General features: G+C 39.5%; 2 protein-coding genes across 3 annotated transcripts in view; both read left to right on the forward strand.

Moving 5' to 3' along the window:
• cachd1 (cache domain containing 1) overlaps nucleotides 1–9,307 on the forward strand; it is an 85,790-nt gene extending 76,483 nt beyond the window's left edge. For both annotated transcript variants that reach the window (XM_074668201.1, XM_074668202.1), the window contains exons 25-27: nucleotides 268–345; nucleotides 705–806; nucleotides 6,182–9,307. In XM_074668201.1, the coding sequence (XP_074524302.1) occupies nucleotides 268–345; nucleotides 705–806; nucleotides 6,182–6,432 (431 nt within the window). In that variant the 3' untranslated portion in view covers nucleotides 6,433–9,307. The remainder of the gene's footprint in view (nucleotides 1–267; nucleotides 346–704; nucleotides 807–6,181) is intronic.
• A 3,821-nt stretch (nucleotides 9,308–13,128) lies between these two features.
• Nucleotides 13,129–26,011, forward strand: part of raver2 (ribonucleoprotein, PTB-binding 2) — a 105,836-nt gene continuing 92,953 nt past the window's right edge. Inside the window, exons 1-2 of the mRNA XM_074667967.1 lie at nucleotides 13,129–13,198; nucleotides 21,929–22,225. Coding sequence (XP_074524068.1) covers nucleotides 21,938–22,225 — 288 coding nt within the window. The 5' untranslated portion in view covers nucleotides 13,129–13,198; nucleotides 21,929–21,937. The remainder of the gene's footprint in view (nucleotides 13,199–21,928; nucleotides 22,226–26,011) is intronic.

A 26,011-nucleotide genomic window follows, 5' to 3' on the forward strand; every position in this document is an offset into this window, starting at 1 on the left:
TGTGTGTGTGTGTGTGTGTGTGTGTGTGTGTGTGTGTGTGTGAGGGGCATCAATAAATTCATGTTTCCACAGTTCTGCATTTATTCCAGCTAATATCCACAAGTGCATGGGTTATTATGTAGACTAAAGAGCTCAACAGAATAAAAAGCTAACTAGATTTTGATATACATTTTAAATAAATACTGGTCACATGTTATTTCTACTCATCATGCTTGCAAAACTGAATATATTACAATAATGGCATGCATCTCATCTTTGCTGCTCCAGAAATGTCCGTGAGGATGTCCAACCTGGACAATGAGCGAGATGAGAGGGATGAAGACAGCCACGAGGACAGAGGAATAAGTATGTTTTCTTTATTTTTGGTCATTCTGGCCCCCTAGTTAGCATTTTTAAGGTCCTCGGATGCAAAAAATGGCATGAAAATGTATCCAATGAAAGCTACAGAGAGAAAAATGCAATGATAATCTGGGTTTTTTTTTTCTTAACACAGTCATTATAATCAAAACAATGTGGAGATAAATAACACAAAACAAATTTATTTCAGTTGACATTTATAAACCCGATTAAAAATTGTTCATTTTTTTATTTTTTCACCCAAGCAGTATAGTTTGGTGTCATTTTTATATAAAAAAATCTGATCTGACAGAACAAATAAAACAGAGTTTTAGTACCCACACTGACCTGTGTTTTTTATCCTCTAGTCAGTAACACTCGATTCATCGCTGCTGTCATCGAGCGGCACACTCACACTCCTGAACGGAGGCGGAGATACTGGGGACGATCTGGGACAGAGAGTGACCACGGTAAGAGAAATGATGCATCATTCTCTCATAAACAGTAAACACAGATCAGTAATGGATGATTTGTTAACCTTAGAAAATGATGTGACTGTGTTCAAAACCACAAACTGTTCACTCTACATTATATCATACAGTGCATCAGTTTTGAAGGAAACAGGAACTGAGTGGGCTGTTTCTAAAATGTCAGCAATGCTGCATCAAAGCAAACTATTCTCAGGAATCCTGCAGTTTTGTATGCTGGGTTCAACCTTTCTAACCTGAGAAACTGCTCTAAGAAACAAGCAGGTCCAGACGGAGGCATCACAGGTGACAGCAGCAACAACTGTGGTGATTTGTTACAGAAAGTCCTCTAATGAGGAGTAATAGTTGTCAAGTACTGATAATTTCCACCTGTTAGAGGCAAACATCATCACCATTAGCTGTCTGTGGAACTTATTCCTGCATCTGACCAATATTTGCATCCACGTCATGTTTTTATTACACAACAGTCTAAAATAATCCGCTTCCTGTGAGATGAATCATCCATCAGTTACAAAACTGGTCCATCCTGCTCCGTCTAAATGTCAGTTTTTAACACAAAAGTTCCTCTGACATTTTCTTAGAAAGAAAACCATGTAACTGAAATTTTAACCCAAGCGAGTCACAGGTTGACTCACACATTCAGGGGCTTCTTGGTGCAAAGCTGCAGTTAAAATGAACCAGTTATGGTTCAGGTGTCATTCAAGGGGCATCTTGTCCTGGAACATGTTGCAGATGTCATACTGAATCCCTACAAACCCAGAGAGGTGCACTATGTGACTTTTAGCTGAACGTGTCAGTGGATATCAAGTCTACAACAGCTTCAAAAAGGACAAAGTCTTCAGGACTGCTTTTTAGTTTAGATTTGTAAAGGAATGAATATATGTCAGAATATTTTCATCAGAGTAGTATTTAATGACAATCTGAAACCATTTGAGAAAGATGCATCCAACTGAAAGTCATCAATCAACCAGCTAATTTTCAAGATAAAACACAGGTTGATCTCTACCACCTTCATGCTTTAGACGGTGGAGCGGTCTGGTCAATCAAAACAGCGTAGACTACCAAATTAAGCTTTCTTCTCATCAGTCAGGCTCTTTACACAACAAATATCTGAAACATAAAACTTCAATCAAAATTCAAATTTGGAGCTTATGATCATTTTGAAAGCACAGTGAGAAATGCTTGGTTATCTCTGTGTTCTTTGGCCGAGCCTTCCTCCTGGCTTGTTCACTTCATTATATCACGGCTTAAAACCTTGTTTTTCTCTCGTCTCCAGCTCTGGGAGAGTTGCTCATGTTCACTGTAACTGATCGTACAACTTGTGAGTCTGACACTCGGTAAGCGTGGACGGACAGTTTTCACCCACGCAGGCTCTTACCACCTACATATGGCATCACTCCACTTCCTAGCAGTGAGAGTCTCCAATACTTGTTGCATAACTGATGATGACAGAGGGAAGGAGGATGAAGAAGAGAGAGTGGGCTGTAGTGAAACAAAGACTGGAGTGAGAGCTTGTCAGATGCATGATTTGTACAGTATCTCTGTTAAATCAGGGAGAATAAAGAGATGGGAGATAAAAGTGCTGGGAAATGGAAAAAAGTGAAATAGAATATACAAAGAAATCTGCGTCGGCTTTCAAAGGTTTGTAATTATCAAAGAGCAAGCTTGACAAAGTGATTGAAATGGGCTAGTTAAGAGAGTCCCTGCAAATGGTCAGGAGAAGTATAACAGGATGTGACGAATAAAACCAAAAACGGAGGACAAGTGGAGGGACCTAGAGACTTTAAAAAAAATGATGTAAGAGGCGAAATAAGAGTGAAATAAAAGGGCAAGAGGACAGGGACAAAGAGGAAGATGAGATAGAAATAATGGAGAGAGGGGGTGTTCATCCATGAGGGAATAAAACAAATTTGTTACTGAGTTGATGATTCAAAGTTGTTGCTCATTTCTGCCTGGTCAAAGGTGTCCTCCTCCCACAGCCGACTCGCTCATACTGCTGAAGGCTATGATAAAACACACACACATGCATACATTTGAAACAGTGAGGAATCAGAGCTTCATATGTATTTAACAAGTGACGCAGTGAGGATGTGCGGGATGATATGAAACGACAGCTTACAGGCTTTTACTGAGATGTGTAGGCTAGAGGTCAGGTAAACATGATTATCCACATACTGCATATATAAAGAATGAAAAATATTTTCTTTTCTGTCAGTAAGCAAGAAATTATGCTGGCTTGCCATACTCTCTTATTGTTTTTAATAGCAAAGATAAGCTAACACTAGCTTAAGAGGAGAGAAGATTTTTGCTAGTTTAGTAAAATAAATCAGGTGTTTTTTTCACATTAGTTGCCTGTAAAGATGGTTTTAAAAATACAGACCAAAAAATGGGACCATTGATACAACACATCTGCTACTTAATTTAGCAGATGGCTAGGTTAGCCTAGTTTTTTGCCACTCAGTGCCATTAATTTCCTGCACATTGATTGACATTTTGACATTCATCCATATAAAAGGTCCCATATTATGCTCCTTTTCTGCAGTTTAATATGGATCATTGATGTCTTCATGAAATGGTAGTAACATGTTTTGGTCCAAAAAGCCAATAAATCAAGCACAGCAGCATTATTTCCAGGCTCTCATAGCCCCTCTGTTCAGAACGGTCTGATTTAGTGGGCATGACCTTCATATGTAAATGAGCCACCGCTGAATGAAGCTCATTTACCGTAACATTACAGGCTTAAACAACAGGCTAACCGCAGCTAAAGTTAGCATCCTGACGCTAACACAGAGACAGGAGGAGACACTGAGGAAAAGCTTTTACATCTGCTCCACAGCACACATACACAGTCTACTGAGTGTAGCTGGCACATTTCCTTGATAAATGAACTCTAGCCACTTAGTCTTGTCTTCACTCGAGATGAGAAGCTTGTGCATGGAACTATGTGGCTGTTTACTTCCAAAAAAAGAGCAGTGATGGCTCTTCAGAATTGGCATTCTTCTACCCGCTGCTGGACCGATTTCTCTCCGGCAGTGGTGAGGGGGTTCGGGGTATCTGCTCCAGTGGAACAATCAGGTCAGACTTGCTCCTGATTGGTCAAAAAAGGGAATCTCTGACGTCGGCAAATCCCCAAAATCCAAACTGCTCGTTTTAGGTCAGGATTTTACATTCACAAGCACTACTAAATACAAGTTTTGTCATTAAATATCACATTTTGTGGGCTGGGAGGAAAGCCAAAGACCCACAAATTTCACTAAAAGACTTGAAAAAGTGATTTTTGCACAATATAGGACTTTTAAATTTATTGAAGAATCAAATAAAGAATATATTAATGATCTTTAGCCTGTAAACAGAGTCTGTTTGAAATCTGTGCTGACCACACCTAAGCTAAAACTCAACCTAACCTTATTACCATAATATCTCTCATACACAGTAGCATGCAGCTAAAGTTCTTTACAAACCATTGGAAAATTAAAGGAACTAAAATAATACAAAAAATAGATAAAATAAGAAAATAAGAATAAAATGGAAATTGATGAAAATAGCCCTCCATATTTGAATAAAATTGAACAAACACCAGAAAATAAAACTAGTGTAAAAATCAATAAGGGAAACAAGACTCAACCATCATCTGTGATTAAAAGTTTTTAAGTTTACTTCACCAAAGCAGTTTAAAACTATTTTCAAAACTGCTGGTGTAGGCATAGCTATGCAAAGGACTGAGTGCTTAAGATGCTTTTACCTTACAATTAGCAGAGGACAGATAATCATTGTTCAACTATAGCAAAAACTAGAAATGTAACAATTTGTTGTTCACAGATTTAATTTTTCACACTTTTAACCTTCAGTATCAGCCTTAATAGGACTTCACTCGTCTCAAAACTCTCCCAGCATTATGAAATGTCAAAAGTTTTATTATCTAACAAAACATGAGGAATTTTGCATCACTTTGTGCAGCTGTAATTGCCAGTTGGACACAGTCAGATGTTGGCCAGCCTTAATCTTTGGCTCCGGCTTTGGGGAAAAGGGGGCTAAACTCTGCTGTATTCTGCGCCACTCGTGTCTGGAACTTCTTTTGAAGTCCCCGTCCCTTCCTTCTCTGTAATCCTTCCCTTCCTCGCTCCCCATAGTTATGCTTGGGTCCGGATTTACAGAGCATACATTTCAGAATCAGAAAAATAAGGGGTTTTCTTTATAATATGAGCTGCAAAACCCTTGAGAAAAATTCTGAGTATTAAGATACTTTTATTGATGTGTCACTGTAGGACATTTTTGGTCAATAAATTTGACTCAAAGCCACACAAACATGCTCAATTTTTTCTCTGTTTTTATGGCACAAGACTCAAGCTGACACCCACACGTGTTTATGAGTCACTTGATGAATCATTGGTTGATGTTCAGTGTTTATCATTCAAAATGGCCGTGATTTTCTCTTAAAATGTAATTTTGAAGTGCGTTCAGGCTTGCAGAAGTTATTTGCTTCACTTCAATGACATTTCACGTTTCAATCATGTTGCATGTTGTTGCTGTTACTTCGCAACCTTAATAACAAAAAGAGTAAAGGAACATTTTCAGGTCATCTGCAGCATGCTTTTTCTAAAGGCAGACTCTGTGATTCAGAAGGATTTCATGGCTCTGAAGATGACGACACTCTTAATATGTAAAGGATTTTCATTCAAGAGAGAAAACTCGATAAACCCTGAGCCGATTAATAATCTCAATGGGTAAATTTGTCTGTCGTTTACATCCTCTCTGACCCAGTAATTCCTTTTTTCTCAAAGGCACCAGCACTGCCCTCCCACTGATCCACTTACCAATCTCTTCTAACCACCAGGTTGGCTTATGTCCCCGTGTCCCCCGGCTGAAAGTATGTGCAAGATGAGCAGGAAAGAGGTCATAAATATGTATGCCTTTTTTGTCCAGATTGTATGAGAAGGCTGAAAGCGGGAAGCAAAAACACCCACTGGGGATATCTTGTTGTCAAAATGCCATCAGAGAGCTTGTTGTGCCTGCAGAGACATTGTGTGTTAACAAGTATTTACAGGAAGGATTCTGTGTTCGGTGTCTTTGACTTCGGGGCGTCATCTGCTGGGGCGCTGACTGCTTTCTTTATGGTGTCTTCCCTTTTCTTTTTGATGCAGCTTTCAAACAGTCACATGTACAGAAAGTGTCAGGTTTATATTATTGTCCATGCGAGTAAAATCCCAGACAATCAACCAGTCAACACATCACAGGTCTGCTCCTTCTTTGTCATACCATGCAAAGAGAACAAACTCTGATTTGAGCTGGCTCCTCTGGATTTACATCAGGGCTTTGCAAACAGAAATGATAAACCTTTGTATGTTTTTTGCCTGTAGGTTACAGCACCATGAGTCCACAGGAGGACAGCGAGAATCCACCCGGAAACAATGACCCGCTCTCAGCCGGGGTGGACGTAGGCAACCATGACGATGACCTGGACCTGGACACACCTCCTCAAACAGCAGCTTTACTCAGCCACAAGTTTCACCCCTACCGACACACGCACTCGCATCACCACCCTCTGCACACGCACACGCACCACCTGCAGGCTGCGGTCACTGTGCACAGTGTGGATGCAGAGTGCTGATGGAACTATTTCGCTGAAGACTATTTTTAAAAAGACGTTTGGAAACAGACGATGCTGTCGGGATGGACTGACAGAGGGTGAGAGGAGCCACAGGTGGACTAGAACCCACAGCGTCACAGGCCTGCTGGGACCTCTGTCATGCATGGATAGTTAACTCAACATCTCCATCGTGAACCCTTTTTCCATCTGGTTCAAAATCTGACATGTGTGCTCATTTTTTACCAGACAAAGGCCAGTAAACATAACCAGGTGTTTTTTTCCTGCGGGATTCTGGCTTCAGGACTCAGTCAGAGTGCCCCCTTTGGGAGCAACCTGAAACAATATATGAGCTCATTCACTGAGGAGCAGACACAATTGGACACCATGTGTGGTGACAAATTCTTCATTTAAACACATGGATGCTTCAACCTTGTGGCAACAGAATGGGAACAAATGTGTTTGTGAAAACATCTGTGATGGAGAGCAAGAAACCTGTGTTTCCTAACTGACTCATGGATTCTCTCACAGCTTTACTGTCCTTGTCGTGCTCCCGAACACTTCATGGTTCATTTTTCTCTTACAGTTGCTGCTGGCCTTGAACGACTCAGTTTGGGAATACATTCTGACACTTTCATGAGTATCTGTGTGCTTCAACGTACAAAAGAAATCTTCACAAAGTTGCATAATTATAAGAAGAAACACTCTGAAGAGGAAAAGATTATTTTTCTACTATTTATTAAAGAGGTACATTTACAGGACAGATAACACGCAGCTGCAGCTAACAAAATGAAAGTAGTCGTAACAATGATGCGTAATGAACCACTTCATTGTAGAAATAGGACTCATTTTTTTTAGTTTCTCTGACTAGTTGAGTTTGTTTTTAATTGAATAATTCAAACACAAGGAACCCCTGTGTAAAATCAGCAAAACAAATGATTTTTTTTTCTTCTCCATTTTCAAATATAAGACACATACCCCAAGGATCTTCTCCTTTTAAAAAACTCAAAACCAGGTATTTTCAGGTGAATGTCATGTCAGAGTGCTGTTCCTCTTCTTTTGTAACCTGTAAAAATGCTGACACCGGGTTAATACTGTAGATCAAGGTCGTGTGCTGCATTTATTAAAACAAGAAAACACTCGAGCTGAATGAGAGAAGGAGCTGAAGGAGAGATGCTGCTGTGTCATACAGAGGTCACACCCATCTGTTGGCTCCTCTGTGCTTAACCACTCAGAATAACTTTTCTACACAACTCTGGTTTAACTGGTGTGTGTGTGTGTGTGTGTGTGTGTGTGTGTGTGTGTGTGAGTGAGAAAGAGCGAGTGTGTGTGAGAAATGGATGAATGGTTGTCCACTGGGAACATTTCAGTCTTTTTGTCAAGATGGTATTAGAAAACTCTAGATGACGTTATTATGATTAAGAAATTCACTTATTTTTTCTGATGAGGAGTCACATGACCTGGTCAGCGCGGCGTCTGTGTCTCCAGATGCCTTAAATGTCTTTAGTTTCTCAGAGACTCATTATGAAGTGTAAATACAGAATCACAAATAGCTTCTAATGTCCTGTACACTCCATATTTTTTTAAGTTTAAAGACATGATACACGCCTCAGATGATGGGTGTGATATTTTGAAATGTCTGTTCATGGTGTCTGACTGTACTTTTGATGCCTTGGATGTTCTTTTAGATTTATTTTTTTAGGTCCATATTGGATGGAAGTCAGTACTTGGAAAAGTTAATACACACTTGTATGTTTGAGAGACTTCTAGCTTTTTAAAAGTTTTATCATGTGTCCTCAGAATGTTGAATGAAACTTTACATATCCCTGAACTCATTTTGATTCACAGGAGAGAAACGGTACAGTGTTTTTTTTCACCAACCAAAACAACAGCAGTGCAGAGGATTCAAGGATTCTTTGGTTGTGTCGCTATGTTAAAATAGTAACCATATTCATTGAGATTAGGTCATTATTTCTGTGACATAAGTGGAACATTAACATTTAAAACCCCATAGGGAGTGAAAGTATTGATATATTCTACTTATGAAAGCTGTAACAGTTATTCCCACAGACCATTTACTGCTTTATTTCTGACCATGAATATTAGACACATGCATTAATTTGTAACTGCAGAAGCTGGAGGTGGACATTTACTGTGTTTTCTGTAATAATGAGTCAATTTTAGGTGTTTCCTCAAGATCTAAACTTAACATTAGACGATCATAACTTGTGTCACAGAGCTGCACACTATTTCATGGTCTTGCTCATTCCAGTGACTGACTTGTTGTTTTTATTTTATTTAACCAGCTGGGTTCCAAGCTTTCAGGTCGTGAGATAGTGAGATAAAAGGATCCTCGATCACAGGCAAACAGCCTTGATATCCCAAGACAGTGAGAAAAAAGTGGAGATCTTGAGAAAATATCTGAAATGAATTCTTATTTGGAAAAACAAGGTAAAACATTAACTGTATGGTTTGCGCTTCTGTATGTAATACTCACCAAAATGCAAAATTCCCATTTTTTTTCCCCGACTCCACTTTATACATACTCAGTTCAGCTGCAATGAAGCGGTGTTGTACAATTTCAGGGCAATTTGTAAATTAAATGCAGTCCTATGAGTGTATTTTTCGCTTGTGTGTGTGTGTGTGAGAGAGAGATAGTGTGTGTTTGTGTGTGTGAGTGAGAGTGAGTGTATAGGGTCACATTTCGTTCTCCAAGCTGAGTTTGACATTGAAACCATATTTTTCTGGAGAACTTTTAAACAGTATTTACCAGCTGTTCTAAACAAGTATATATATGTATGTATACAGAACACTCTGAATTGCATTTATTAATGTACTGAAGGAACATGTGTACAACAACCCCCTCCTCCTGTATCATATAAAGTTATCAAATTGAGATTTATTGCAATGTGAATGTGATAAAGTACATTTTACACTTAAACTGTCTGCTTAGTTTAATTTGAGAGACTTTTTTGAAAATGTTTGATATTCATACAGATAGACAGTAAACCCATTGATGTGTGGTTATTATATTGAGTGGTGTTTGAATGAAAAAATATGCTGTCACTTCCTTTATATCTACAGGTGTTTGTCATCAGCGATAGCTTTCAGAAGGCTCTGAACACTCAGTTAAATTCTGCTTTTACAGTCATGACACACTCTCACAAAGAGCTGTGACATTCAGCTCTCAGGGGAATTTTCTATAAAGATTATATAGCTGTTTAATGCCAAGCTAAGAATATTTACCTTCACCAGCCAGCTAGACACACTTGATGCTAGCTACCCTGCTATATCATTTGGAGAAAAAATAGATAACCAAATGCAACCCTGACATCTAACTTCAGCTACAAAAATAATAATGAAAAAATTAAAAATAAACCAAAAATAAATTAATGTCTTGGGGAAATGGGACGAGGGAATTGGGATTAGATTCACTAAGAGGTTGGAAACAGTCGCTAGCTCAAAATGGATGGAGATGGATGAAGATTTTGGTTAGCATGTTAGCTGCATAAACAAATGTAATGTTAGCTTAGTTTAGCTGTATTATTTCTAGTTCATGTGGAGTTCCGGTTACAATCGTACAGAAAGTTGTGACAGTCATCTTTCAGGTGATTGAAATAGTTTATGCAGCTGTTTAGTAACACTTGCTTGACAAAGTTTGGCTGTGTCCCAAATCGCGTACTTCTTTACTTACACTTTCTATTTTGAGTGCATAGGTGCGCTTACACTGACATTATGGGAAAGAAAACACCTTGGTTGTGTCCAAAATCATTCTCTCATTCCCTACTCACTACACACTATATAGTGAATTAGATGTAGTGGACTATTTACTCCACTTAATCAGCTAATTTAAAACAACATTTAGTACACCACTCACTCACTCGCCAGCCGCTGACAGTGACGTAATTACTCTCGCCTCCCTCACGGACGGCTGGTGATTTACAGTTATTATTTTTCTCAAACACTGCAAAACGGTATTTACTTCAGTGATAACTAATTTTATGCTTAGCGTATTTTACGCAACAGCCAAATAAATGAATCACTTATTACACATTATTTATGAAATTAATGAACCATATATTTGCACTGCAATTTGTGCTGTAACTGAGAATTACAAGGTCCAGTGAATGCATCAGCCGCGATGAACGGTTGAGCGGCTAACCTCCGTGTTGATTGTTTCTCTGCTCGAAATTGTGACACGTTCGTCCGAAAGTTAAACAGGGAGCTAAGTGTCATTCTTTGACAGTTTTTTAATGTTGTTTTCATGTTGTCAGTAATAATTAATCAGCCATTCCTTCTATTCGAACCACAATGCATGGTGGTATATATTGCTAATATAGTGAGCATCGCTAATACACTACTTAGCGAAGGACCATGCTCACTCAGATTTTGGACAGCGCTACTAAATGGCGTATTCACTTTATAGTGCACTATATAGTGAATAGGGAGTGATTTTGGACACAGCCCTTGATTTCTCAGCTGGTGCACTCAAAGATGTATTTTAAAACAAAGCAGTCAGAAAGTTAAGGAAATAAGGACACTTCTCACACTCAGTGAACACCATATTGGCCACTCAGAGGTAGGGGCGAGAACGGGTGTAATCAGTGTGCAACAACAAGTGTTTTATCCAGTCTATGTGAACAACAGAAGAACATCTGCAAATGGTTGAGAAATGCGATCTTAGTTTCCGGTAAGTGCGAAGCCGCAGGGTTTGATTTGATACAAGAGTGTATGCAGTGCACCTACTCATGAAGGTGCACTTACAGAAGTGCGTCACAACATAAAAGCTAACTTCAGCAGTTGCTCAACATGTTTGCACAGTTGACTGCAGTTCACATGCTTTATTTAATCCATTTTTAAATTTAATTCATCTTTATTTAACACATTTGTTCTAAAAGGCTAAAGTTGTTTTTTAATCCTCTTATCTTCTTTTGTAAACTAAGCCTAAATGTCAAGGTTGTGTTTGTTCACTCACTAACTTTTGCTAGTTACCTGTTATTGCTATGCCTGTTGTTTGATGCTGGGTAGCTTTGCATCTAGTGTGATTTATTTATTTATTTATGCTTCTTTGATTGAAAATGCTGGCTGTATGTATTTGGCAAGGTCAAGATTTATGAGCAACAATGTCCCCACTTGAAGCCATGAATCTTAAAGACAAAGGACACCTTTGCAATCTCTTTTTGACCCATATTTAGATTAAAGATGCTGTTCAGAGATGAATACCTGGATAACCTAAAACAAAATGGTCATTGGAAAATCAAGACAAACTTTTTTTTTTTTTAACTTTCATTACAGCTCTTTTATGTGGCCGTGAAAGGTTAGGAACAGGTCACCCAAAAACAGCCTTGCTCAGTAAGCCAGAGAGATTATCTGGCAGGGATTTTGTGCGTGTGTTGTGTCAATAGCCCGGCCCAGTGTTCACATGCACTGACAGCACAGTAATGCTGTCTGATGCCTCTCTAGCCTGTATTATTGTTTCTGGTTCAGGCAGGGACATTCAGGACACCTACACTCCAAATCACTGCTCTTCAGAGGCTTTTTGGCCTTGTTTGGAGTGCAGTGTTTTTAATGATGGGGCTCAAATCTCAAAATGGGATAGGAGTCTGACCCAGTAACTTGAGAGATGATTTTTCAAACGATCTGATCCGCAAATGCCAGCTTACTTCTCCCAGTTAAACATGTGCTTGATTATTAAAAATGAATTCAGATGTTCTGCCAATAACACTCCAAAGACATAAAGGATGTCTTAGAGGGATCAATGCTGCCGCAAAGTGTGTTGAGGAATGAAGAATTCATGTGCTTCAAATCTATAAAATCCTTTTCAAATATGCTCTTGACCGCGGCTTAAGAACCAGACCGTTGAGAATAAAATCAAACACAATCTGCACAATTAGTGCGCCTCTTTCAGCGTGTTTGGAGCCTTTGGCCGTAGGTCATGCCATTTGTGGGTGGTGGTAGAATAGCGGTATCAGTTATTCATGAGGCCTTTCTGCACATACAATCTTTCCCGCCAGAGGACACAGATAAACAACCACAGATGGAGAGACAACATGGTGGTGATACAATACAATAACAAGAGGCTGTGGTGGGTTTGCCTTTCAGGGGTTTTGGGGAATTCATGTTACAAAAAGAGGAAAAAACAGTGCTGTTCACTTCACCACTTGTTAAAATGTGTTGACTTTTTGGTATTTACCCATCAAGAACAAATGATCCCATGAAAATAACAAAACAAACAAACAGTGTCTGATCCGTTTAGCAAACATACAAGAGCCTGATATGTTTTGAATTAGATGTCTTTTTGTCAAAGTTTTAAAGGAATAAAAAAAAAAGACACTCTAATTCTGGCAGAAATGCTGACATGCCAAAAAGCAGCTGTAAATAATATAAAAGTACAAAACTGTAAGTATGAGTGAGTGATGTTTGTTGAAAATGACAGTGCCCTGCATTTGCTCTAAATTGGGCTTCTCTGGACCAGTTTCTAAGGGATTTCAATTTTGTTTCATCAGATATTTACCGGCATCTTTTGCCAAACCTGTTCTTCAGATGTCTGAGGCAAAAGATTTACAGAAAGTTTAGTTTAATGTGTCAAAACTGAAGTTACACCTTGCCACCTTTCTGTTAATCAATATGCTCTCTATGACATTAAGAAAAATAACTAAGTGCATATTATTTGATTATTTTTCTTTTATGAAAACATCAGACTACTCGGGGTTGCATGATGGTGCAGTGGTTTCCTCCGGCATGAAGTTTGCACGTTCTCCAGACATGGGCATGCATCGTTTTTCTCCAGGTACTCCTACAGCTTCACACAGAACAAAAAATATGCTTAACATGTTGATTGGTCACTCTAACTTGCCCTTGCTCCTATGTGTTAGCCCTGTGATAGGCTGGTGACCTGTTCAGGAAGTATCCAGCCTGAAGGATAGATCACGTTTATTTTTTTTTTGTTGTTGTTGTTGTTTTTTTTGTTATTTATTCATTGAGTTTAAAGGAGTAATCTAACCACTTGAATTTAATTTCACACTACTTATCCATTCATCCAATGAGTCAGTCTTATTGGAAGAGATGTTGAGTGTGTTTGTAGGGCATGGGAAATATGAGTTAAAGAAATTTAACTAGCGTTTGTGAATTGACAAGATCAGTCTTTTGCTCGAGCTTATCTTGAGACACGGCATTTGATTCAGTAAACACTTGAACAATGGAACCAGGGTAGTTTTGACGCTGTAATCTATCTCTGTCTATTTAAAGAAGAGGTCCAGAGCAGCTGGGAGAACTATCTCTCCTTGAGATAGATAAGAAAGTAGCTCATAACTGTAGAGAGACGAAAGAGGGAATAAGTTCTTCCTCCACTTTTACCTGTCTAGCTGTCCTCCTGTCACCATGTCCCACAAACCTGATCAATTTGTCAGTATTCATTCACACCTCCCTACACGCTCCTGTCTTTGTCTCTTTGCCTCTGTCACTGGTTCTCCTCCACTCTCCCCTCTCTTCCTCCCGAGCTGTCTGCTTCTCCCTGCCAAGGAATCGCTGTGAATTAGAGCACTCAGCTCGGTGTCCAAGCACCCTCGGGTCATTTCAGTCAGTCCGCGCTCTGCCAACTGGTACAGCAGACATGCACTAGCAGCAGATTTTGTGCAGTCCGGAGTCCCAGTTTCCCAAATGCATCTCAACCGTGCAATCATCTTAGGTCTGTATGCGAGCAATCTCAAAGAGTTTGGAATCACTTTGACAGTGAATTCTGTGCCATCGTTTTCAGTTTCACAAAAAGATTCAAAGAAAATATCAGACACTACCTAAGGAGAAGTATTTTCTCAAAAGGTTCTGCCCAAATATAAGAAAATGAGATCAAACCTTGCAGGGTAACCACCTAAAAAATCTCTTACCAAAGCTTTTAGAGGGATGATGGCATTAAAAAAGTACAGTTTGAGACAAAGTGGGAAAAAAAGAAGGATTAAAACAGATGTCTTGTCACTGATCCATTGCCTCGCCACAGAAGGAAGCCTCCGTAGTGAAAAGTGTTCTTGTGACCACTGTAATTAGGACATGAGTGGACAGGGAGCTCTTGTGAACACTGTCCCTGTGGGTTTAGGTCAGCTTTATTTAGTAGGTCACATGCCCCTTAATCTCTTTTATGCTGGAAGACAAAAGAAGCCACACCACCTGACTGCATCTGTAGCCATGTATGAGTACAGTCATGAACAAAACACTGATCAGTGTGCACATTTTTGATACTGTTCCCAGTTAGGCCTTTAGAACTTTTTTTTAAATGTTAAAAACATCAGCATTATAAATCTATCAACCTTCTCAAAGATTAAGTGTGGAGAAATTTGAATATTTAGCAACATCTAGAAGCCAGATTGTAGATTAACGCACTTCAATGATCAAATTCCTGAAAAGGCAGTGGCTTTAAAGGACAAGAAGCCTTTGTGATCAAATTGTGATCCTTCATTTGTCAAATTTTTACTGACAAAAGTGCAGTTGGTTCAAAGTATTTTGAGCCCAACAACCAATCTCTTCATCAATATCCAACCTGTTCATTTTTTGCTGCTATCCACTGAGTACAAAAAAACAGTTGCCCCTTCCTAGTTTGTCCCTAGTGTGCGACTAACATGGTGGTGCAAGTAGGCTGCCTCAATGGGAGGACACTGCTTCTTCTGTGGACATCAAAGCTACAGGTGATTATTAGGTGATTATTAGGTGAATATCATGCCCCACTTCTACCAAGTGTGTTCTGCAGAATCCTGCTAAATATTTCCCACTATACCTTTAAGCATGCATTGTAAATGTCTTTGATTTCCTTTTTCTGTTTGAGGATTTATATCTTGTGTTTTTGGCTTGTCTCTCCAGTTATTTGTTGCCCTCTTACTGTTTATCCTTTATCCTTCCTTCTTGTTTACTAGTGATCCATGTCACGTGTTCCTTGTGTGTCTGTGCATTTCTTTTTTGTGTCCTGTTTTATTTTGTAGTTCCTGTGTGTCTGGTTTAGTTTGCACCTTAAAGTTTCACCTGTCTCTTTTTTCAGACATCTGTGTCTTGTTTTTCGTGCCCTGTGCACAGTCTCTGTGTTCTCTCCTGTCTTGGTCATTTCATCAAGTATATGTCCCTCTTTGGCTGGTTTTCATTGTCCGCTGTGGCTTCCTGTATTTCATTGAATTTTGTTTGACTTGAATGTTTTTTTTTGGTATAATTTATTTAATTTCTTGGTTTTGTGTATTAAACACTTTATTTCTTTTCTGCATTTGGGCCCTTGGGTCTTCATTTTTGCCTCCTCTTCATGACACCTGCAGTCTAAAGTCCAGCTCTGGACAAATTTACTGTTTCTCGGAGCAGCTTTAAACTATAAAAAGGATCATGAGAGTTTCCTCTGTAAAACTGATACTATCAGAATGGTGTCTAAAAGTTTCAGTGTTTTATTATCAGACTGCACTAGACTTATTTGTTGGCCCATTTGATGATCTAGCACTGAAGCACCCACAACATGGTATGTACATGAAAGATAGCCAAAAAGAACATTGATAAAATCATTATGAAGACAGAAAAAATAGAGGGAAGAAAAGCTAAATAAAAGTAAAACTAAAACCAAAACTCACCAAAAAGTATAAAACATGCATATGTATATGTACTTCAAATCGTTATATTCTTTGCATCATAAGTCAGACATCAGAAATGGAAAACAGAATACTTTGATGTGATGAGAACCTGGAGTTCATTTTTATGTCTCTTCCTGCCCAACAGACATAATTTCAAAGTAAAATGTCCTTCATCAAACTGCACAATCACACCAGATACACACACACATACATGGGTATTTGCTCATCATCAACTCCCACGAGTAGTGAACCAGTTTGCCATTTAGGGCTCATCCCCCCTCCTCCTCCTCTTCTCCCTCTCCTCTCCCGTCCTAACGCCTACTGAGCTCATCCCAGGTGCCTGCTTTGCCTGTTCAGCCACTCTGCCCACCCACGCCCTCACACTCTCAGTCCCAGCAAACAGCGGTGAGCATTTTTTTTCCTGCTTTCTTCCTCTCCTCTCTCTACTCCTACCCACTCCAAAACGGCTGTGAATCACTGGCTGACACGCTGAAGCACCAGCAGGGCTCTTGTGTTTCACATGCAGAGGGGCTAACATCTCTCTTTTCTCTTGGTTTGTCAAGCACAGCCCGTTAGGATGGGGATTGACTTGCATGTATGGGCAACATGGCTCAGAGAGAGATGTAGAGTTTGTGTAACAGCAGGGAGGCCGACATGAGTTAATGCATGTGTGTATTTGTGTGTGTGTGTGTGTGTGTGTGTGTGTGTGTGTGTGTGTGTGTGTGTGTGTGCTGGCATGCATTTGTGCCAGGGGAACTCAGAGAACAAATTAATTGTTCTCTCATGGAAACGTTGTTTAGCACTTAGTGGAGTGATTCATGCGTCGACAATATCAGCCTGTGAGAGTGACAGGCGAGTCCTTGCTGTCTTTTCAGAGAACCACTGCTCAATGATTCATGTCCCCCAATCTGTCAGCAGACGCAGACCATTGTTTGAGCTGGAGTTACATTCAAACCTGAGTTGTCTTCAATGTTCATCAAGTGTAAAAACTGTCTTTGCTTCGGCTGAAAGCAGCTGGGCGGAAAACAGGTCCTTCATGTGGGATAAATGCTAGTCATTAGAATTCCTCACCTTATAATTTCAAGAAGGACATTGCTTGGATTGGTAGCACATGCAATGCTGTGTGCACAGAAGTGTTTATCACATAGAATCTGGAGTCTGTCATGCATGTTGATGCACAAGATGTTAACCAGTTGTCACTATGAAAGAGATTTAGCAAGTTTCGTGTCTCGTTTTGTAGTATATTTGTTTAGTCTACTGCTGTGTCAGCAGGTTCTAGTTGACGATAGCAAAAGAGCAGAACCAGTCAGCTGCCCTGCAATCCTGGATACCACTGGCTTTCAGGTAGAGGTGCTGTGTGTATCCAAGAGCATGGACTTAGTAGGAATGGAAAATAACACTCACAAGTATTGAATTAGTGCATAATTGCCTGAATAAAAAACAAGTGTTTTGGTGTTGTTTACTTAGTATCAGCCTTTTAAATCTACATGAATGGACCCATTTCATGGAGGCTGCAACCTTGCATCCACATGTTACTACAGTGGCAACCTTCATTTTTATTTGCAAAGTAGTGGATCATACTTATCATGCATCACAGGAGCTTTTTGTCCTACAAGGCCACTGTTGCTTTAAGAGTTTCGCTGAAACGAGGGGAGAGTAAGGGCCTTCCAATCAGATTCTACCTGAAACTAATCTGACTGATACTGTACCTTTCAAGAAAGATCTGCATAAAAGTGCAGAATACACTCCAGCTGTAAAAACTCCATCCAACCTAAGCCTTGCATGTGCAGTTGCAAGTCTGATGCTAAAATGAGTTCATGGAAAACAAATCTTTGGACCAAATATCTTTTAACTGAGTGATTGTTGGCTACACAGGGTGCTTGGGAACTCCAACAGCCTTTCCAGAGGCTGTATCATGTTCACAATAGCCAAGGCGCGCCTAGTCTGAGTAAACCCCCAAAATCTTAATGGCATACGCGTTTGTTTTCCTGTATTAAAAGAACTTTCTCTGTAGAAACAGAACGCTGCCCATCATACGACAGACAGTTCCATTCCAACCAAGACCTTTTACAGCACAACATTTCTTACTTTCTCCTCTAGTTTCCTGCTCAGTCTATCATCTTTCTCTCATTAAGGGCATACAAATCTCCAAATAACAGCAAAAAGATGCAACGTTTCAATTGACTTCACTATTGGTTGAAAAACTTGTGAAATAATCAAGTAAGTAATCAGCTTCTTATTCAAGCTCTTCTTCTCTTTAACAAGCGGTTCCAGCTATTAGCCCTGCTGCACCCTTGAATCGTATCTCCCTTCAAAAGATGAAAATAAAGCTTGGCTTTTTGGTCTTTTTCGGGGGAAACTGCGCCCTTCATACAGACTTTTATCATGGAAAAGGAGCACCATTTTGATTTTTGTTTGAGACATGGATATCCAGTACTTTACAGGGTGGAAAACATCTGATGCAGGAAACAGTCACTGCGCTCTAATCCATCTGTTTGCAGTGATCTAAAACTCATTTTTCGTTGGCCTTTTCACCGTGAAGTGGACTTCTTCGTAAGATAGACTAAAGCATCCATGCAAACAGGCCATAAACAGTCGACAAGTTTCAGTTACACTGGTGAAACCACTTGGCAACGTTGGATCATTTTCACCCACTGACAACTGTGATTGTCTGGAATCCGATCTGCCAAGAAACGCTTCACACAGATGGCGAGAGAGAGAACACGGAGGATGGATGATGGAGCTTCATTTCACCCTCTCCTCTTACAGGCCTCGGCATAATCGCGCTCTAAATATTTCTTCAGTGGGTTGATGTGTTCCTGCCGACATGTTTGTGGGCCTACATCAGTGTGAGTGCATCTTGAGGGTGTGAGTATACAAGTGTGTGTGTGTCTGACAGCGACTCATGCAGCCTGCGGAAGCTACATAAGCATTGTGAGGACTCGGTGGGGAGCTCTGTTCCCTTTGTGTGTGCCAGGAGCAGCTTTCCACCCACGGTGGGCAGGCAGGCAGGCAGGCAGGCAGGCAGGCAGGCAGGCTCGGTTGGTTGGCTGCTTGTTTGGCATTCACTGGATGACTTGGGTAGAAAGCAGGGAAGGCACACAGCCATTCATGGTCACATTATGCACATTGGGAACAGGAAAGCTGTGCTGGTCTAGAGATATCCTCCAATGAATGCCTCCCTCGCTCTCTGTCTGTAGAAACAAAAGAAAGGATGTGTTAATTTGGCTTCAGAACAAAACAAAAACTGCGTTTCTCTTTGTTTACAAGTGCTCAACATGGTGCATATATTTAGGCCTACCAGTTCACTGTTACGGCCAATCTACTTCAGAGCACTCAACATTTGTCAGACTCAACATGTGGCTGATTCCCTCCCTCTTGTTCAAGGCTCCAGCTTGGGGATTTCAGTCGGATGTGATGCAAAAAACTGAAATTACTACCTCCATAAAGACTGAACACAAAATGCCTTCACATGCACTGTTATTGAGAAATATATCTGATGATGGTCCTATGGTGATACAAACATGCCCTAATGGGCTTCCATACATTGAGCAAACAGATGGGGTCGCCATATTGCCAAAGTGAAACCATGTGAGATGCATCTATCTCAACAAGATGTTCCTTTACGGGCTGTTTAGTCAACTACAGGGCTGTTTCTTTTACCTTAATGTTAATACCTCATAAGAGAGGAATGAAATGTCCTTAAAACATACTGACCAACAAATTCAAAGGTACCACCAAGGATGATATATCAGCAAAGTCCTCTTTTAATTTAAAGTTGTTGTAGGGGATGCACCTCTGTAAATGCAGGCTGGTTAAAATGTTTCCTGACCATGACTCTAGATGCAATCCTCGTTGTAGTGACCCACAATCAGGTCTACTACACTAATTTTGGTTTTGTCTTGTCCTTTGGTCTTGCATAAAGAATTTTGGTGTTGTGTTTTTGACACTTGTACTAAAGTACTCCAGATTACATGACAACCATGCCCTCTTCTGGTTATTCTTTTAGTAAATATTGTGTTTAAGAAAAAGATATTGCCTTTGCCTTGTTTCAGCATGTCAAAGAACCCTTATTAGCTGGAAATTACCAATCTCACCATCTTGCACTGGCTGGTGAAGAGATCTTTAGTTTTTATTGGGACTTGAAAATATAAGGTTTGACCTTAGAGGATGGAATAGAGAGTTTAAGTTGAAATGGAAACCCTTTTTTAAGGGATAAACCCATTATCGACCGGGCCGATTATTGGGGCTGACATTTGGCATTTTGAGGCAAATCAGCATCAGCTTTTTTTTTTAATCTGACGGCTGATAAGAAAGAAATTTAAAACTGCGTTGTTGTGGCTCTGATGCAGCCGCTTCACTGTCTGCAGTCACTACTCAGTCCCCAGCACTGTCCCACCCACAGTACCATCTGATTGGTTACAAAGAGAGCCCTGGCTTGGGAAACAGCCAATCAGCAGTGCCGTTATTACAATTATTGCAGTTACATCAAAATTTTGGAAAACTTTGTTTAGTGTAGAAAACTTAAGCTATTTATTTTTCAAAGTTTTCATTTAACGTTAAAAAACATGCTGCTGAGCCTGGGAGCTGTTTAATAAACTCATGCTTAAAGGTATTTCAATGAAGTTAAGTGTTGGAGTTTGTATTGTTCAAAATTTTGACACCAATAACTGAACTTTGACAGCAAATTATCATCGGCTTCAAATATTGGCTATCGGCCTCCTTGACTACAAATAATTGGTATCGGTATCGGCCCAGAAAAATCCACATCAGTCTATCTCTACTTTTATTCCTTTCTTTAAAAAATTATAGCCCCTCTGATGATAATATAAATAAACAGTAAAAAATTATGAAACAAAATCAATTGCTATCACAAAGGCTATCTGGGTTTGAGGGTTTTATGTATTTGGGTGATATTTTTTTTTTATCTTGTTGTCTAATGCCAAGTGTCTTTTTTGTTTTTGTTTGCTCTTTTTTTTAAATCTGTTTTTGTTTTTCTGATCGTTTTCATGTCAGGTTTTGTCATTTATTGCCTCTACCAAGGAGGTTATGTTTTTGGGAGAGTTTGTCTGTTGGTTTGTCTGTGAACAACATAACTCAAAAAGTAACAAACGGATCTTGATGAAATTTTCAGGAAATGTTCAAAATGGGACAAGGAAGAAGTGATTACATTTTGGAGGTGATCTGTATCACCGTCTGGATCCAGGATTTCTTTTTAAAGGACTTCTTACCACTGTGAGATAGGGCCATTTTCACCATATGTGTATGTTACGCCACGATAAATGGTTGGATTGCTTTGCAAAAGAATACAAGACAAGGTCACCATAATTTCTGACAGATGTAAAAGTACGATCCAGATCCTGGCAATATTCTGGATACTTAGACCTGGATTATGACATATGTACTGGGTCATCGTAATTTTCAACACTGTTAGGTGACAAATTATTGTACCAATTGTTGCAGACAGTCTGTTGAAAGGGAGTATAATATTAAAGTAGGACTAAAGTGTTGAGTGACTATCACAATAAGCTTGGCGGAGGTGTCCGCTCTCTGAGTGTTTTTCTAGTTTTCGTTATGGAAAGTAAACAATATAATATAGTTATATGTAAATCTATAGAGAAATAAATATGCAAATACGTATGTGATATTGTGAACATTTAAAAATAACGTTTAAAATATGGATAAAAATGATGATATCTCGGTGAATACACGTGAGAAGATACAAATTTGTAGTTCACAAAGTGAAAAAATAGATTTAATGATTCTAATTAGTCAACTTCACGCAGTTAGCTGGTCATTTTATTATGTTGTTTATAGCCTCACGCTTCCCTTCCTCAGCTGACACACCTCCCACCTGCTTTCTCTCCCTCCCTCGCTTTCTCCCTCTCTGTTTCTCTCTCTCACTCACTTCCCTCACACTTATCACTCAGCTACCCAAGATGGCGGCAGCCCCATCCATCCAGCCGCCGAGCGTTCACTCTTCTCTAGCCGGGGAGAGCGCACTTTCTCCGGAGATGGACAGTCCTGAGAGCCGGCAGCCTGAGGATGAGGAGGCGGCTGCAGCAGCGGCTGCGGGAGCGCAGACCTCCGACTCGGGGATTAGTGTCCGGGACCTGCCGGACCTGGAGCCGGAGGAGATCGAGAGGAGGCTGGCGAAAACTCGGCAGGAGCTGAGCAACAGGAGGAAAATCCTCATTAAGAACCTGCCGCCTGACACCACCAACCAGGTACAGTTTATGGAGGAGAAACTACGGGGAAAGTAGCGGGGGTCACTTAGTTTTCAGGCTTCCCTGACTGCGTGTGTGCTGGGGGTGCTCAGGAGTTGCGCTTCTCAGTATATTTTCACTCTAAATCCACAGACTGTTTAATCCACTTTTAAGCCCATGTTTGAATCAACATGAGATTACGCCCATTCCCAACTTTAACGACATATTCAAAGACCAAATGCAATATTTTGTTAAATAAATAAATAAATAAATACATAGATAATCATAAAATGGATAAATGAATAATCTCATCAACCTAATTTAGTTCAACTAAAGTTTTCGGCTTTACACACTGTTTTTTCTCTTTGATTTTCTAAATAATAGATGTAAACAAACTTTGATCAGAAAATATCAGCAAAATCATTACTCCAAACCCTCTCTAAATGCCACCATGTACTTCAAAACAGTGTGACATTTTAGTAAATAATTGCGTTTATGAATGGGTCCTTGCAAAGTTGTCAAAGGCTTTGGAGTCATTCTTTACAACAGATACTGCAGATTAAGTTTACTTCACCATCATAAGTGGTTGAGGTTAACATCATCGGTACATCATTGACCAAGACTGAAATTTTTGCTTTGTTCTGGATACTAAAGTTCATCTACCTGTTTGTCTTGCAGCTGCATGATGGATATCACATAGCAGTGAATTCACATGCATATTTTGTATTTACAACAGTTAGAGCAAATCTGTTGTCAGTCTTTCTTTTTTTACCGTTAATGTTAGTTTTGCCTCCTGACTCTCAAAGTACAACATGTACAGCAAACAAAATTTTAAAGCCTAAATTAAAACTCTGCTTTTAAATTGTATTAACTTGAGTTACAGCTACTTGGCTTCCACAGACTGCTATAATTTCATCCTATCACTGGGATAATCTATGATTTCTGTTGGAAGAAGGAGACCAGTTGGTTTATCTTTCATGTTTATTGTAGATGAGAACTTGTCCGCATGTTCCTCGTCAAACGCCGCAGAGTGTCGTCACTGTTTATATCTTTAAGGACTCTTTGGTCTCCCTTGCTGTGTGTCATTCATCACTCCAGTCAGAACGTGACTCTTTGTGAAGCTGATGGTGTAGCCCTTCAGGGATGTAGCACCAAACACTCTTAGAAAGAGGCCCACTGCCAAGAAGAACCCTCACTCTGCCTGGAGTTTGTGTGTTTATTAGAAGAGAAAAGGAAAATAGAGTGCGACTGCATGGTGTGTGTGAGAAGTGAGAAACCAAAGGTGGGAAGAGTCGCAGGTGAAGCAGACGAAGAGGCATGTCTCTCTCTGTGAATGTCTCTCTCTGTTATAAGGAGTGCTGTGTGTTTACAGAGCCTGAGCAGAGCTGAGCCGCATGGAGCCTGCCCTGCTCAACATGAATTTATTCATTTAAAGGGACAGTTCAGGTAGTTTACTGTTTAACTGATTTTAGCTGTGCCTGGGTATTGTACTGTGAAGATACATCTGAGTGATCTGTCAGGAGAGTAGAACATATCTTTTCCACCACTAAAGGATATAAAAATGTATTTTTAATGATTTTTTAAAGCTCAAATTGCAGCATTGATTCTATGTGTAAGGATAAAGAGATCTGTAGTATGAGTTGATGGGGGACTTTATATATTTGTTTAATCTCTTCTTGTCAATTAATTGCAAATTGGAAACATTTTTGTTATGATTGATACGATGAGAAGAGATATTTGATAAAGCCAAAATCTCAGTTTACCTGTTTTTAGTAGAAATATAGAACCTGTACTCTCAAGGATGTCAAGATTTCTCTCAGTGGCCAATCATGGGTCAGTGGGGTTGGCCAAGAAAAAAAGTACAGAGAGCAAAAGCAGGCAGAGTGCAATCAACAGCAATAACATCCTGGCTCCCGTTGGCGGTCATTTTGCAATGGTTTATTCAATTATTTTTCTTTTTATCTGCATAAAGAGACCTCTGCATGCAAAGGAAGATAACGATCCACCCTGGTTAAAAAATGTATCTTGAGCTAATCACTGTGTCAGCAAAGAAAATCATCCTTTAGATTTCCCGACTGTATGGGATGCATCCTAACTCCATTTAACAGATAAGTGTTTTAAGATTTATCCTCTCAACATGAGAACAAACCTGACGAAGACTGAATCTTACACCATACAGCTCCTATTATTTGGGCAAACATGGTACCAGTTGATCCAAGTCAGTAATAAGAAGAACATTTTCTTTTCAAGCTTCTTGCAAATGAAATAAGCCAGAGTGAAGCCTCTGTATGATTTACTATCTCCCTTTACACTGAGACCTACCGGAAACAGATAAACATGCACCACTCAGGGAGATGTAATGAACCAAGAATTCACAGTCTTCATGTTACACAGACATATATAAAGGAGACACAGACACAGAGCAGTTGGTATCTGTTTACGGGGGCAGAGGTAGGCCAATGCTTCCAATATTTATCAAGTTATTAATAGAATAAACAAATTATCAATTAATCTAAAAAAATCAGGATTAGTAAGGTAAATAAGAGTAATTTACAGCCCTACTTCAGATCACTTGTACTCTCTCAGTTTATCTTTCAGTAGTGCATGAGGGTTTGTAATCTAAAGCTTTGTCAGCCTGATCCTGTACAGGAATCCAGCCGTATTCATAAAGCCAGTGTTGACATAACACTATCTTAATATCATAAGGTTATACATTATGACGAAAGGAAAATCCTTGTCACTGTCTTATATAACCTGTCTGACGGATACGACCAAGCCCAGCAGACTCCATCTCCCATTCCCCTCATACCCGCTGCCCCATTAGTGAAGGCTGTAACGCAGAGTGGCTACACGTGTGTGTGTAAGTGTGAGCGAGTCCATGGTGCACTGTATCAGATATATGGCCCTGCTGACAGCCCTCATCTCAGAGAGAGGAGTAGGGGGATGGGGAACGACATGAAGGAGAGCTAGCAAGATGGAAGACTTGGGTGGGAGAGGAGGAGAAGGAGAAGGAATGAAAATAAGTTACTTTTTGCTTTTTACTTAATAAAACTCCACTTTTGAATCTACTTATCTAATCCAAATCCTTTTAAACCATTTATTGAATATAACAAGGTGAGGTTTGAAACATATTGAAGCATTGTAAGTACCTAAAGTACCCCAAAACTCATAGGTTTAAGATCTGTAATCACATTTCTTTGCTGTTGTTCCAGGTCTATAGTGCAGAGGCAGAAACAAAAACTGTTTAACAAGATAAAAAGCATCTGTGTATCCGGCACTTAGATTAACTGTGTGTTAATTCCGGTATTATTTGATGTGAATTTTAGCCTCACAATTTCAAGGTCTTTTTTTATGCTTGGTTGATAAGAATAATGAAATGATTTGGAAGAAAAAGAATGAACCCTTCACAGTGCAACGATTTATCATATAAAGACTGATATCCGACTCCTGTTTTTCAATCATGCCAAAATTCTTTTTTTCTTTTTAAATCAAATGGTGCTTACAAAAACAATGCAATAAAAACCCCCAGTTATATAATAGATTTCAACATTTTTGGTCTTGCTATGAAACCTCTTCTCTACCTCTGTTATCTGATTCTGCAGAAACTTAACCTGAGTATTTATTTGGAAATCACATCGTGTCATTTCCGTTTTTTATTAAATTGAATACTTAACTTAACATAAATTTCTCTCACAAATGAAAAGAAAGCATGTCAAAAATATTAGAACTCAAGTCAATTCCCATCTGTTAGTATAGAGAAGATGAGTTTGTGAATTCTTATACCACAGACAGCCACCAGGGGGAGCA

Source organism: Halichoeres trimaculatus, unplaced genomic scaffold, assembly GCF_033239565.1.
Source record: "Halichoeres trimaculatus isolate MK-OKI-2021-1 unplaced genomic scaffold, fHalTri1.1 fHalTri1_scaffold_4, whole genome shotgun sequence".
In the NCBI taxonomy this organism is placed as follows: Eukaryota; Metazoa; Chordata; class Actinopteri; order Labriformes; family Labridae; genus Halichoeres; species Halichoeres trimaculatus.